The sequence below is a fragment of the Nipponia nippon genome, unplaced genomic scaffold, assembly GCF_047370975.1.
Source record: "Nipponia nippon isolate SJK-2023a ecotype South Korea unplaced genomic scaffold, ASM4737097v1 scaffold_15, whole genome shotgun sequence".
Lineage (NCBI taxonomy): Eukaryota > Metazoa > Chordata > Aves > Pelecaniformes > Threskiornithidae > Nipponia > Nipponia nippon.
Window position 1 is genome coordinate 7,295,205 of NW_028262331.1, and position 14,530 is coordinate 7,309,734.

Genomic DNA, 14,530 nt, shown 5'->3' on the forward strand with positions numbered 1-14,530 from the left:
AACAGCAGAAAGCTCCTGAAGTGTGTACATCAGAGCACAGTAAGACTGAAAGGAGCTGATGCCTGGAATGGGAGAAGAGAGAGAAGGAGCATTTAGCAAAAGGGACCAGCAAGAAGCTGGAGACTGAATAAGGGAGACCGTCCACTGATCCATATAGTTTTCTTACTTTGGAAATGGTGAAGGAGTTAATCATAATGTTGAATGAGATGCTCTGCTCAGCAAAGCTCCAGAAGCACCAGCTAAGGACCTGCCTTATTGGTAATCTATACTTATGCATTAATAAATAGGTATTTTATTTCTTTTGAGTGCAATGCCGTAGGGTGTTTTAAGTAGTATAATTAGTTTGCTATTAAATAGGGAAATATATTATTCTTTTATAGATAGATAGATGGCAAGACTAGAAAGATAGTTACCTTTTGCAAAACATAAACTAGATAATTTCATTGAATAATTTCATAATCTAACTCGAAACCTCAGGAGCTAGAGGTTTGGAGGTTGCTTCTAGCCTAACAGCTACAGCCTATCAGCTCAGCCTGCTGGAAAAGCTGTTTCTCTAGACTAGTTTTTGGCAGAAAGATCTTATGTAAATTATATATTTAACAATATATGATGCGGTTCTTCATTTTTAAGGGTGTTAGATCCATCCTGGATTAGATAAGAATTTTTGTTTTCCTAATGACTTTAATATTTAAAAGCTGACTGTTACATGTATTTTATTTAAATAAAACATATTAGGAACGTGGAGTGATAGAATGGCCTTAGGACTTTCTGTCATTGGTTCTTCCTCAACTCTGCTCAGAATCAGCTTATCTTTAAAATACTTGGTGGGCTTTACAGCAGCCACCCAAGAAAGATGGACAGGAAGATGACTGATCTCAGAGAAGAGCTGTGGCATATTTTACAAAGTTTTGTAAATTGAAATGAAACTGTGACCCACAGAAACAATTGTTGTCTGGTGGTTTGGGTTTTTTTGCAAGCCTGAGTGTATTTACAAAGAGGAAATCTGGAGAAGAGTGTCCATTACTAAATGCAATTAAAGGGGAGGGAAAAACAACAGCAACTTACTGCAATTCTTGTAAAGAGCTTTGCTAAACTCCTGGGAATAGAAGCCACTGATACTTCTGGTTCCAGAATTGTTCTTAATGATCTTATTACTCTATTCTCTGTTCTTCTAGTGAACTTCCCTTGACTCTAAAAATCATCAGACACATAGAACACTTTTGCAGACAAATGAAGTGGAGAAGCAAACTCTGAGGTCTTTTCAGTCCAGGCACCTTGGAGGAGGAATATCCAGCACCAAATTCCTGTAGATCAGAGGGTGTTCACTGAGACTGGACTATTTTGCAGAAGACAGGATTTTTGCAATATTTGTAAGTTCTGCATGTATATTTGAATAGCATGGTAGCATGGTTGTTAGTTATTTGTAATCTCTCTTTAGTATTTATTATAAGTTGTGATGTGGTTAGACATTCTATCAAAAATATTTCTTTATCTCGTTTATTGTATCAAACTTCAATGTACATAGGATTCAATGAGTTCAAGTAGGTCATGCATTTTTTAGGACAGATAATATTTTTTTTTAAAGAATCCTCCCACAGAATTTTGAAGGTTATTTCCCTTGCAAATTCATACTCATGAGGAAATGCAGCTTTGTCTTCATTATCGAAGATATTAGCAACAGAGTTTAGAAACAAAAGCACATATGATGACTAAAACAGGTTTGAGCAAATTGCCGGGGAGACGGGATTGAGTCTGTTCTGTGGATTTTAATATTGCACCTATTCTGTGGAAAATAAGTGATTCTATTTTCCATAGCCATCTCTCTGATGTTTTTGGCTCAATCCACGTTAATTTAAATAAGACAAAAATTTAAAATTATACATGGCTGTATTCCCAGTGTATTTTCCATTGTTTATAAAACTATTTTTATGACTTTTTCAGTGAAGTAATTGTTCTTCTATATTTTTAGTATCATATTCCAAATGGAAATATTTTTCTCTATATAATTTCTTATTTATAGAACATTTAAGTTAATAAGATATTATTCTTTCACAGTGATTCTGAGGACACAAAGAACTTGAAAGGTGAGCTCAGAGGAAACAGCGAATTAAACTGCATAGTTTTCTATGTATTTCATAGAAAGTTCATATAGTATTTCACCTATACTACACTGTTTTGCTTCCAGTAACCCTAAATCTGCAAGTTTGCAAACTAATGTTTTCTTTACATATATGTTGTACAAAATTATAGAAAATGCAAACGCCTGTCAAAAGTTTCTTTCTTGCACAGGAAAATGTAGGTGACCCTTAATGTAAATATTAACTAGTCCCATAAAACTGAAAATCTAGCTTTAATGTACAATGTAGGTTTGCAGACAATCCCTCAGAATATTTTTGTGAAGAGAAACAACCTTGTTTATGATGTTGATTTCACGCTGAATGTACAGAGAAGATTACTGACCACTGTAATTTGGTTTATAATTGAAGGTTTTTTAAAGATTTTGTAACACTCGTGCTCAAAGCCATAAGATTTCCAAGCAATCTAGAATTTCAGAGTATGTTTGTAAGGCTGTTCAGCTCTCTAAAAGCCAGCTGTGCAGCGGTTCAGATATGATGCATTCCTGTCTCCACTGCTGGAGTTCCAGAATATTTTGCATTCAGTGGCATGAAGACCAACATTTGTCTGATTAAAAGTTTGATAAGAAAGAAAGAAAGAAAAAAAAAAAAGCCTGCTCTACTTTCAGTATAGTATATTTGTTAACGTGTCAAATTCTTTGTGGTTGTAAATCAGGCAAGATCAGATGTGTGGTCTTACAGTCATTTCTTATCTGTGGTAACCTTTCCCTTTCTGTTTCCGTGTCTCATGTTTGAGGCGACACTAATCTCCCAAGAATCACATGCCCCAATTTTCATCTAGCACTGCCGTAACTCTGGTAAAGCCATTAAGTCATAATTTTCCTATATGCAGGAAGCCCTCTGTGCTCAACATCATTGATATCGTATCATTGATATCGTATCATTGATATCGTATCATTGAGATACGATTATGGCACAACCAGGCTGTTGCAACCAACCCAATCATAGAATCATTAAGGTTGGAAAGGACCTCTGAGATCATCAGGTCCAACCTGTAACGTGCTATTTCTGGAGAGCAGTCCTAGGCAAAAGGGGACTTACGGCCCCGTAAACTGCTGACTTGAGGTGTTTGTGTCATTCCCCACAGACTGCCTGCTCATCATGTCTTCCATTCTTGGGAAGATGAAGAAATTTGGCAGTTCTGACATGGAGGAATCTGAAGTGACAGATGAACACACGGATGGGGAGGACTCCATGCTGGAAACGCCTGACAGCCTCCAGGGTACACTCGGCACCAAGGTGCAGCCACCCAAAAGCAACATCTTTGCAAGACGTGGGCGGTTTGTGATGGGGGATAGTGACAAGAACATGGCTCCCATGGACTCCTTTTACCAGATGGATCACCTGATGGCACCTTCTGTCATCAAATTTCATGCCAATTTGGAGAGGGGGAAACTTCACAAGTAAGTTTGGCTTATAAGATTTGGTTGTAATGAACAGTTTGACAGCTGCAGACTGTGTTTCTTAGAGCAGCATTTATTCTCTCCACGTGAGCGTGCCCATTTTTTCAGTTTCGCTACTTTCTACGCCAAAATAAGGAGCAGCTGAAAAGTGCATCTGAAAGTGACAATAGCTGTTGTCTCTTGGCATCTCTGAAAGTTCAGTCCATGGATATTTTGCCCAAAGTTAGCAGTAGGCCTTAATTCACTTGCTTGAGGCTGTTCAGTGAATGGACATCGCTCAGAATGAGAACATGGGATTGCCTGGCTCCCAGGCCTGCAGTTAGTCTGCCATACTTCAGTGCCTCTTTTAAGTCTTGTTCTCAGCTTTTCAGCACAGATACATAATTTTATCAGGACAGTTGCTTGCAGACTTTGTTGATCTTGTAGACTTTGCAGATCCATCTATACTAATCTGTAGTGCTTACTGCTTCACACAAGCAAATGAGAAATAGTATTCTGGTAGTTTATAAAAAGTCTGCTAAATATCTGACTTTTAAGTAACTAAAATTTACCCTTGTTAGGCTCCTATCTACAGATTCCATCACAGGCTGCTCAGAAAAAGCTTTCAAATTTTATGACCGCAGAAGGATCTTTGATGCTGTAGCCCAAGGCAACACAAGGGACCTGGATGATCTGCTACTCTATCTTAATAGAACCTTGAAGCATCTCACAGATGATGAGTTCAAAGGTACTCTTTAGTGTCACATACCTTAAGTTGCCCTCTTCTTCTTCTTCCAGTAGTGCTCCTGAGATGAAAACAAAACAACATAATTGTGTTAAGTGTCTGCACGAGGTTCTCTAATAGCCAGTCCTTCCCTATTGATTGGGCAACCCATTGATTATAAGGTTACAGGAGAATTCAGAAAAGTTGAAATTTTCTGTGAACCCTTGAATGAGTTTCCTTGTCTTTTGAAAAGAACCTCATCAATTCCTGCATGCCTGGGAATAGATGGTAGGTTTGTAATCACTTCTACATAGCTGCAATTTTTTATATTATAGAGCCAGAAACTGGGAAAACCTGCTTACTGAAAGCCATGCTGAATCTACATGATGGGAAAAATGATACCATTCCCTTGCTGCTGGATATTGCAAGGAAAACTGGAACTCTGAAAGAGTTTGTTAATGCAGAGTATACTGACAGCTACTACAAGGGTAAGAGAAACGGGTGCTACAGTGAACGCTCTTGGTGCTAAGACTGAAGATGAGGTTAGGCAGGGCTCTCAGTCTTCTGCATGAGGCCTTATGCCTGAGGATGCAGCACTCCAAAGTTCCAGTGTGTGATTAACAATCAGCGCATTCGTGCTAGGGCAGTGTTTTGTTGGGTGCAATATTCTGCCATTTTTTATATACAGTGATTTAATAGCAAGTTCAGGGGACTTGCATTTGCTGTCTGTGCCATCTTTTTTTGTTCAATTCTAGAGCTTTTTAGTCTGCAAAGCTCTCAGTTCCACCGTCTTACATGGAGCTGAATGAATTGTGGTGCCTGAAAACTCTCAGTCTGTATTAAATGTTGAAGATTTCTGTCTGATGAGTGTCTCTGTAGGCCAGACTGCACTTCACATCGCCATTGAGAGAAGGAACATGTACCTGGTGAAGCTCTTGGTCCAGAACGGAGCAGATGTTCATGCAAGAGCCTGTGGGGAGTTCTTCAGGAAAATCAAAGGGAAACCTGGCTTTTATTTTGGTAGGAGTGAGCACAGTATGGGCTTTATTGATTGAGTTATCCTAGCATTATTCCAAGTGCAAGCTGTTAAATAATCCTGTTTATGTGGGACTGGAGGCTCAGAAGTACCAGATGGGCTGTTCCACCACTTAGTCCAAATATTTACTCCCAAAGGCTGAGATTATAAAGAAACACAGTTGGTAGTTGTTGGTGTTCAGTGTGAGCTTGGTGTCTACATCCCTTTGTTTTCTGGGCACTGCATCCTTTGAAAGGTTGTAACCTTCTGCTAGCTCTCCTTTCAGTGCTTTTTTAAGCAGCCATGTTTCTGTGATGCAGTTAAACCAAAGAAAATGTAATTCTAACAGCTATCACAAGAATTGGTGCTATATCAGACAGAGAAATACACCTCCTCTTCTCATGGTGAAAGATGAAAACAACGTGATCTTCTTTCTGTTTATGCACATGTAGTAATGGGCTTTCTGACTACTCATTCCCATTGCTTGCTCGTAGGGGAGCTGCCTTTGTCCCTGGCTGCCTGCACCAACCAGCTCTGCATTGTGAAATTCCTCCTTGAGAACCCCTACCAGGCAGCCAACATCGCCGCTGAGGACTCCATGGGCAATATGGTCCTGCATACGCTGGTGGAGATTGCAGATAATACTAAGGATAATACCAAGTTTGTTACCAAGATGTACAATAACATATTGATCCTTGGTGCCAAAATTAATCCAATCCTGAAGCTAGAAGAACTCACCAACAAGAAAGGGCTGACTCCATTAACTCTGGCAGCCAAAACAGGGAAGATAGGGGTAGGTGAGCAAATGTGTTTATCGTCTGTCCCATTACTTTATCAAGTTATACAGAGTACATGCAAAACATTTATGCAGGACAGATTTTATCACTGCTTATTGTTGCGGCCTTTTAGTTAAGGGGAACTGATGCTGCAGTTTAACATGCAAAACTGCATAGTCCTTAAAGGCTACGGAAGTGTGTGTGTGTCTGTGCCCAGCTGGCGTTATTCATATACCATTGGTACGCAAGGCAGCCCAAGCGGAAACAGAAAGTGGGTCTCTGCTATCGTCTGAACCACTAGAGGCCTTGTGCTTTTGACTGACTAACACAACTCATCTTCTGGCAGTCCCCATTCAGAATGACTGTATGCTCAGAGATGTGCAACATAGATCTCTGCATTTCTCTTGCAGTTTGGAAACAGATAATGGCAAGTTGTAAGCAGTATTTCTATTTCTCATCTCTGAGCATCCAGTGAGAAAATTAATTGTGTTTACTTCAGACTTTGATCTCTGTAGTGCTCCAGTGGTTTGACTTTGGCACAGTTAAACTAGGGGGAAATTAGTCATCCTGTCTTGTGGAGACACTGAGGAACTAGAAGTCCATTAGCACTGAAATGTTGGTTGTATTGTTCTTTTGCAATTAGATTTTCGCTTACATCCTCAGACGAGAGATCAAAGATCCTGAGTGCAGACACTTGTCTAGGAAGTTCACTGAATGGGCTTATGGACCTGTCCACTCATCTCTTTATGATCTATCCTGTATAGACACATGTGAGAAAAATTCAGTGCTTGAGATCATTGCCTACAGTAGTGAAACACCAGTGAGTATGCACCTCCTTGGCATTTTATTCACAGGCTGGGGAACTGTTGGGGAAGAGCTCCATATTCTACACAGTGCAACTTTTGCCTCGTTTCTATAAAACAGCAATCTCCCCTCCTGAGTTTAAGGGTACTAGAGGGAACATCTGCTGAAGATGAATATCGTTTTCTGTTTTCAAAGCCCAGTACATACTGGTTCCATCAAGATTCTCCTCTTTCTCCTTCTGCTTAGAACCGTCATGAGATGCTGCTGGTGGAACCCCTTAACAGGCTGCTGCAAGACAAGTGGGACCGGTTTGTCAAACACTTATTTTACTTCAATTTCTTTGTCTATACCATGCATATCATCATCCTCACCGCAGCTGCTTACTACAGACCTGTAGAGAAGAAGGAAAAGGTATGTTACTCCTGTCATATATCAGGGGAACCACTCAGTGCATGATATCCCAGATCTGCCTCCCATTTGAATGTGTGCTCCCAACATCAGAATTTTCCTCTTTCCTGAAGACAGGAGGGAGATTGTGACCCTGCTTGCTTCCCAGTCTTGCCCCCTTGCTGCAACACATTCAGAAACTTAACATGTTGCCCCAGAAATGTAGTTGCTTTCAGCTGCTGGCAAGGCCAGGTCTTTCCTATCTCCAGTTCTGCTGAGCATATCTATCTTCCTGTCTTATACAGCCTCCCTTCACGTTTGGTCACAGCACCGAGGAATATTTTCGAGTGACTGGAGAGATCCTGAGTGTACTGGGAGGTCTCTATTTTTTTTTCAGAGGGGTAAGATATTTGAAACTTTTTGCTGTTTGGGTAGGTGTAGGAGAGAACCGAACATGCCTTTCCTATTCATTAGCACTGGCTGCTAAGATCCGTGTTTTAGTGAAGAGCTACAAATCTTTTTCCTTGGCCTCATTAGGAGTTCTCAGGTTACTAACGAGCCCACAGGCTAAGATACAGTTTTATCTATTGTATAAAAAAAAGACTATCCTTAGAAGTCAGTAAGCATCTCGGCAATTAGCCTGGCCAAAGCTTAAGAATGGGGGTATTGCAAATAGCCAGGCCTCTATTAAAGATTACCCGTCTTAACTTAAAGTCCCCCTGCTTCCTCTTGGCAGCCAATGGAGAGTGTACAGTGAATCACAGGTCCTCAAACAAGTGACTGAATCGGTGGTTGTTTTCAAAAGAGACACCAGATGTAAGAGAAATGAAGTGTTACTGGAAGAGTCCTCCCTAGATCTTGTGCCACTGTTGGGTTTGAGCTGTTCTTGTGAGATGTTTTATAGGTACCAGCTCCCTGGGATAGGTGTCAGTGCTTAGTTGATGCATTCCCATGGGATGCTTAATCCCTCTTTGGATGCAAACCTGGTCTTCATTCCCATTTCTTTTTTTCAGATACAGTATTTCGTGCAGAGGCGCCCGTCATTCAAAACGCTGATAGTGGACAGCTACAGTGAGGTTCTTTTGTAAGCTCCAATATCTTTGACTGCATTTCAGCATGAAATGGATGAGTGTGTGAGATCTGTAGCTTTGGCTGAGGCTGCTTGTAATAGGTAGATGCTTTGCTATAATTTCCTGGGTCCTTACAAAATACTTGCCAGTGGATCATAGCACTTGAACAAGTGGGTCTGGATCAGAAACCTTGTTTGGAGGTAAAGCAAATGAAGTGTCTAGAAGTTCAGTGATTGTGTCATGCAGCAGAGTTAGGAATAGATTTCCAAGTTGGACATGCAATTGAGTGTATGCATTGGATGTGCAGAAATCCTCCCATTCCTAAAAGGAGCTTTGCCTCTCAGTAATTTGGGCCCTTTCTCTTCCCGGCTGGAGTGCAGCTAAACAGGGCAATTTCATGGGTCTGTGGAAAGAGAGGGAGTGCTGAAGAAATTAGTGTTTTCAAGGATTCTTCTTCCCTCCAGTCACAAGGAAGAGCACAGATGAGACTATAGAAGTTTATATGTGGGGAAACTGAGGAGCTTGCAAGAGGAGCTGTCGGATTTGAGAAGGGAAAGAATGAAGGGAAGAGACAAAGTGTCTGCCAAGGCTCCTTTGTGTTTTGGAGAATCCCTCATTCTGCAGTATACCTCATGGGGCTCCTCTGTTCCCACCACTCTGCATTCAGACCATACTTGTCTTTCAGCTTTGTTCACTCCTTGCTCCTCCTGAGCTCTGTGGTGCTGTACTTCTGTGGCCAGGAACTGTACGTGGCTTCCATGGTCTTCTCCTTGGCGCTGGGCTGGGCTAACATGCTGTACTACACCCGTGGCTTCCAGCAGATGGGCATTTACTCTGTCATGATTGCCAAGGTCAGTCCAGTGAGTGGGTGATGAGGGCAGCAGAGTGCTCAGATCAGGACGCTGCTGCCAACAGCCCCATTTCCAGGAGAGAAATTACCGTATCTATATCTATCTCTATGATGCCACTGGGAAATCTCATATCACTCTACTATACTTGGCCATTATTTTCTGAGTGAAGTGATACAATTTAAGTTATGTCGAAAAACCTCCTGCTCCTCATCCATACATTTTATAGCAGTCTTGATATTATTATTATTATTATTACCTGCCATGCTTCAGAACAACGACAGTTGGATAGGCATGGATGAAAGCAGGCTGAGAACAGTGCAGACTGGTCTGGTGTGAAATGGCACAGCTTTCTACCAGCTGAAAATTTCTTTAGGTATAGTTTACATGTTACCAAACAGAGCAATTAGCTAAGAGGCAGTAGTTGGCTAATAAACCTCTATATATGATGTAGACAGCTAGCCCAGGAGGGGAAGGAAGATGTAACTGTCTTAATGTGGTTTATACTCACAAAGATGAAACTATTTGGCATGCATATGTCTTGCATATGTGTGTAAACTGTTGCATGAATAAGAGAAGAATGTTTTCTGTATTAAAGTTTATTATCTCAGCAGGATGAACAACAGTTTAACGCATGAACAGCCATTTCACAGCAAATGCCTTCTTGAGCTGAAGCAGTATTTTCTACCAGTTTTTGTTGCAGTTTATATTCAAGTTTTAGCAACATAAAAATATTCTGTTTCCGTGTTACAGATGATCCTTAGAGATTTATGTCGCTTCATGTTTGTCTATCTAGTATTCCTCTTGGGATTTTCTACAGGTAATATCATACTTGGAGTTACTTTTTGTTATCTTAAGGAATCTCAGAAAATTTTATTTGGCTTAGACTTTTTGTTTCCAACTAAAAACTAACAAATTAACCTAATTACAAAAAAAAACCTCTTCAGAATAACAATTATGTATAGTAATTTCACGCAGCTTCTCATCCCTGGGTCTCAAACTGCTTTGCAAAGCTGAGTGGAAAAACGGTCACCCTGTTCTATATAGATAAAACTGAGACAGCACCTCCTGAGAGGGTGTCAGTGATGGGGAATATTTTATAGAGCAATTTCACTGGGGACATTGCACCATGAAGATAACATGTCTTACCTTTATGCTCATTTTCATTGCTTGCAATGGAATTATGATCTCAAATTGTATTTTCATCCCGCATATGTGTTTCCTCTTTTGCAACAGCTGTGGTGACTTTAATTGAAGATGACAATGAGGGGCAAGACACAAATAGCTCTGAATATGCCCGATGCTGCCAAATGAAACGAGGCCGCCCATCCTACAATAGTCTGTATTATACCTGCTTGGAGCTTTTCAAGTTCACTATTGGGATGGGGGACCTGGAGTTCACAGAGAACTACAGGTTCAAGTCTGTGTTTGTCATCCTTTTGGTTCTCTATGTCATCCTTACATACATCCTGCTGCTCAACATGCTTATTGCGCTGATGGGAGAAACTGTGAGCAAAATTGCACAGGAGAGCAAGAGCATCTGGAAACTCCAGGTACATTGATTCTGTGAGGCTGCTATCCAAGAAGGAGGGTGTGGGGAATCATAAGAAATTTCAGAGAGAATCTTTAGGAACTGACATGTTTCTGAATAGCAGGTCACTGCTTCTTTCTGATTCCCCTGAACAGTTCCTAAAAAAAGTATATTGGTTCCTTTTCCATGCATATTTGATGTTTTGCCTGAGCAGATGTTCCCAGTGCTCCACAGATGTTCAGAATTTAAGAAAATAAGTATGTTTATAATTAGACAGAATTATTTGGGCTTTTGATGATGGAAAATCCCGATCAGACTATGAAGACAGGAATTATGCAAGGGGAAAAACAGTCTTTACCAGAATCTCAAAGGCACGTCAGTTTTTGTTTGAGGTAAGAAAGGGAACTTCATAGTTCTAATCACAGGGCAGTAATTCAGCATTTTTAATGACATATTAACAGAGGGTGATGTTTCAGAGATGGTTATGATGCCTGCTTTAAGATGGTAACAATGATAGAAGCTCAAGATTTTTAAAATAAAGGCAGAATTCAGGATTTGTATGACTTTGAAACAGCAGCCGCTCAGTGGTCTGCTTTCTTTTACCTGGTAGAGAGCCGTCACAATCTTGGATATTGAAAACAGCTACTTGAACTGTGTGAGGCGCTCGTTCCGGTCTGGGAAGCAAGTCTTGGTGGGGGTCACACCTGACGGCCAAGATGATTACAGATGGTGCTTTAGGTAATCTGTTTGTATGTCGAATGAACAATCTTTTATAGACAAACAACATTAAGGTATCTGGTAATGGGAAGCAGAACTTTCCCCTGGGAGCACTCCTCTGAAAAGCAGTGCACTAACACTGTCTACAGTAGTCAGTTTAATCTGTTTTCTGGGTCAGATCGGAGGCTTGAGAGGTGGCAGTATGTGATACAAACTCATCCTGGAGTTGTCTGGTGATCCTTAGAATAGATATTTTTTGTTGTTCTCTCCCCAGGGTTGATGAAGTGAACTGGTCCACGTGGAATACTAATCTGGGCATAATCAATGAAGACCCCGGGTACTCTGGGGACCTCAAACGAAATCCCAGTTACTCTATCAAGCCTGGCAGAGGTGAGGGTTTTCAGGGACCTAAATCCTAGTATGGGCTACACACTGGTGATATAAGCAGCATCGATTAATTGTTAGAGGGCAGTCATTTTATGCCCTTAATGATAATAGCAGTAGCTAAGTTAATGGCATTTTCAGTCAGCACAAAATGTAAAGGATTAAGTGGGCTCATTATTCACATAGCAGTTTTACTCTCTGGAATAGACACCCCATAGATTCGTCATTCTGACTGTAGATTTTACAAGGCAGATTATATGTGTAAATCGTGAGGAGATGGGATAGTGTTTGATGGCAGCCAAGTAGCCAAGAAGCTACTTTGGAGGCCCCAAAGTCTATAGTTTGGGAGCTCAGCATCCAGCACAGAAGTATTTAACTGTATGATCAGTCTCTGCTGTACTTGCCAGCTGAAATATGGAAAACTCATGGAACAGTATGGGGAAGAAAACCACAAAGCCCTTTCTTCCTGCTTCTTTCTTCTTCTTTCATCCTGCTTATTTCTTCCTATTTAAACCACTTGTATATTTTCTTCTGTTTCTGTGGAGGGGAAAAAATTAACCATTCCTTTCCCTTTTAGTTTCAGGAAAAAACTGGAAAACGTTGGTTCCACTTTTAAGAGATGGAAGCAGGAGAGAAGAGACTCCAAAACTACCAGAAGAAGTCAGATTAAAACCTATTTTGGAACCTTATTATGAGCCAGAAGATTCTGAGACGTTGAAGGAGTCACTTCCAAAGTCAGTCTAATCTTATTTTATTTTTAAGAAGAAGGATAATTCTAGTTGTCTATGTTGGTCCTCACAAGCAGGGCAATTAGAGCACTTGATTCATAAGAACAGGGATTTCAGAGGTCAGAGGACTTAGGAAATTACCGTGTGCAAGGATTTATTAAGTATGCTAAATAAACTAATTGTTGTTTAAGCTCATGTCTTCATGGTTATTTTTAATATAAATCTGCAAGAAACTCTCTATACTACTTCGTTTATATTTACTTGGCTAGAAATTTGCATCTAGGCTGTCTCATGACCTGTTAGAAACAGTTCCTGTAGTTGGGTTTTTTTTGTTTTATAAATAAATACATTGAGAATTTCCCACACTTCAGAGCTGTCTGTAAGGTAGCTAGCCCTCTTTTAGTGCAGATTTTTTTCCAATCTTCATCCATTTCTTTTACTCTTTGAAAGTGCTGTCATGCATTTCTGAGATCTGAGCTGACATTTGCATTGTTAGCTAACAGGAACTTCACTAAGTTTTGCAGGTTGGTGCAAGTGGCCCGTGATGGTGGGTATTCTCTTGATATGAAAATAACAAAAGCACCTATAGAAAAATTGTTATCACTTGACATCCTGAACATAGTGGATTTCATACCTTCTGTCTGCTTTTAGGTTCTCTTTCTTTTAAAAAGTATTTTTGTGAGCAGCTACAGGCCCTGATTTTGTGGCTTCACAGCCTCAAAAACTAACCAAACTATTATGAAACTGGAGAAGGACTCATAAAAGAGCAGTAAAAATCACCAGGAGCCCAGAGATATGTTCCTGTGAGGAAAATTTCTTGGAAAAGAGCTAAATAAATGGGGATACAGTGAAAGAATACAAAATAATGAATGATCTAGAGATGTTGTTATTCTTTTCTCATAACACAAGAACAAATATACTCTGTGAAATTCTAAAGGTTGAATAGTCAAAATCAATGAAATAAATGTTTCTCTTACACTGGCTGAGTAAACTCCAGAATTCACAGTTATTGTTACTGAGGCTAAAGGCTTAACAAGATCCCAAATTTGACATTTATTTAGATAACAGATGAACTTTGCACAAAGTAAGAGATAGTGGTTATAGAGAATATATGTTTCAAAGGTCAGATGTATAATAATGTATAAGAATAATAATCTTGAAATCAGAAAGTTTTTGTTCTTGACTTTGACAGCAACAACAAGAGGAAAGAAATCTGGTGCTGCAAATCCATCTGGCTGGATTTACAAAGAGAATCAGGAAAAATATCTAAGAGAGAAAATAGGCAGATGTTCCTAAACTACAGATAGGAGCCCTGGAAAGAGAGGAAAGAATAGGAGGAACTTTGGCAATCTCTTGAAAAGTGGCTGGACAGAAAAGAACTAAGGATAAGAAAATTTGTCTTATAGACAGCTGGCCCAAGTGCTGGACCTGTGCAGCTCTGTTGGGCAAGAAAAGGTAAATTGTTTTACCTTCTTTCCTTGTTATGTATCACTAAAGCACTTAGACTTAACAGCCTTTAATGCACAAGTACAGCATGCATATACAAGTATCCTTAAGCTAACAAGATTTTTAACCATGGGTTTCAGTTCGAGCATGTGCACTGTTTCTGTGGTTGCATTTGAAGTACAGTTGTGCTAAAGTGCTTCTGTGAAATTGGGCCAGAGTGCGCAGCCTTTGCCAGGGAAAGCCTGTCATGCTTGGCCTGTGACGCATCCAAAAGCTGTGGTCAGAGAACATTCATATGAGTCACTGAAGTTGAAAAGTGGTACGCTGGAGGGGTCAGTTGCAAATTATTAGGAAAATTGGAAATCAAAGACATAGAAAATTGAGCCAGCCTTTGAAAGATAATTTTCATCACTACCTATAATTTTTCTGCATTTAGTAAGATACTGAAACATTCACTATTCTTAAAGAGAAGCAATTAATTTATTTACATACAGACTGCCCTTCACTGCTAACACTGTTAGATGAAGTTTGGGGTGGTTTGACGTCAGTTCTTTTACTGAGGTCAGGATTTCTCACAGTGCTC

General features: G+C 40.1%; 2 protein-coding genes across 7 annotated transcripts in view; both read left to right on the plus strand.

Annotated features, from left to right (window-relative positions):
• The first annotated feature begins 118 nt into the window (after window positions 1–118).
• Window positions 119–12,691, plus strand: TRPV1 (transient receptor potential cation channel subfamily V member 1). 3 transcript variants are annotated; one of them, XR_015703470.1, is made up of 18 exons: window positions 119–258; window positions 1,176–1,370; window positions 2,056–2,084; window positions 3,223–3,538; window positions 4,099–4,265; window positions 4,577–4,729; window positions 5,121–5,261; window positions 5,751–6,049; window positions 6,676–6,852; window positions 7,083–7,247; window positions 7,529–7,624; window positions 8,237–8,307; window positions 8,979–9,144; window positions 9,895–9,961; window positions 10,378–10,694; window positions 10,946–11,064; window positions 11,283–11,410; window positions 11,664–11,779. XR_015703470.1 is itself a non-coding variant. In XM_009464530.2 (18 exons), the coding sequence occupies exons 4-18, from the start codon at window positions 3,237–3,239 to the stop codon at window positions 12,515–12,517; spliced, it is 2,532 nt and encodes an 843-aa protein (XP_009462805.1). In that variant the 5' UTR covers window positions 119–258; window positions 1,176–1,370; window positions 2,056–2,084; window positions 3,223–3,236; the 3' UTR covers window positions 12,518–12,691. The 3 variants fall into 3 exon arrangements, 1 of the variants encoding a protein (XP_009462805.1); XM_009464530.2 differs by lacking the exon at window positions 10,946–11,064 and adding an exon at window positions 12,351–12,691; XR_015703471.1 differs by lacking the exon at window positions 11,664–11,779 and having other exon boundaries at window positions 10,887–11,064.
• A 1,125-nt stretch (window positions 12,692–13,816) lies between these two features.
• TRPV3 (transient receptor potential cation channel subfamily V member 3) overlaps window positions 13,817–14,530 on the plus strand; it is a 31,819-nt gene continuing 31,105 nt past the window's right edge. For 3 of the 4 annotated variants that reach the window (XM_087751838.1, XM_009464528.2, XM_087751840.1), the window contains exon 1: window positions 13,852–13,956. The gene's annotated coding sequence lies outside the window, so the exon portion shown is untranslated. Of the gene's footprint in view, window positions 13,957–14,530 lie in introns of all 4 variants that reach the window. The other variant, XM_087751839.1, reaches the window with a different exon arrangement.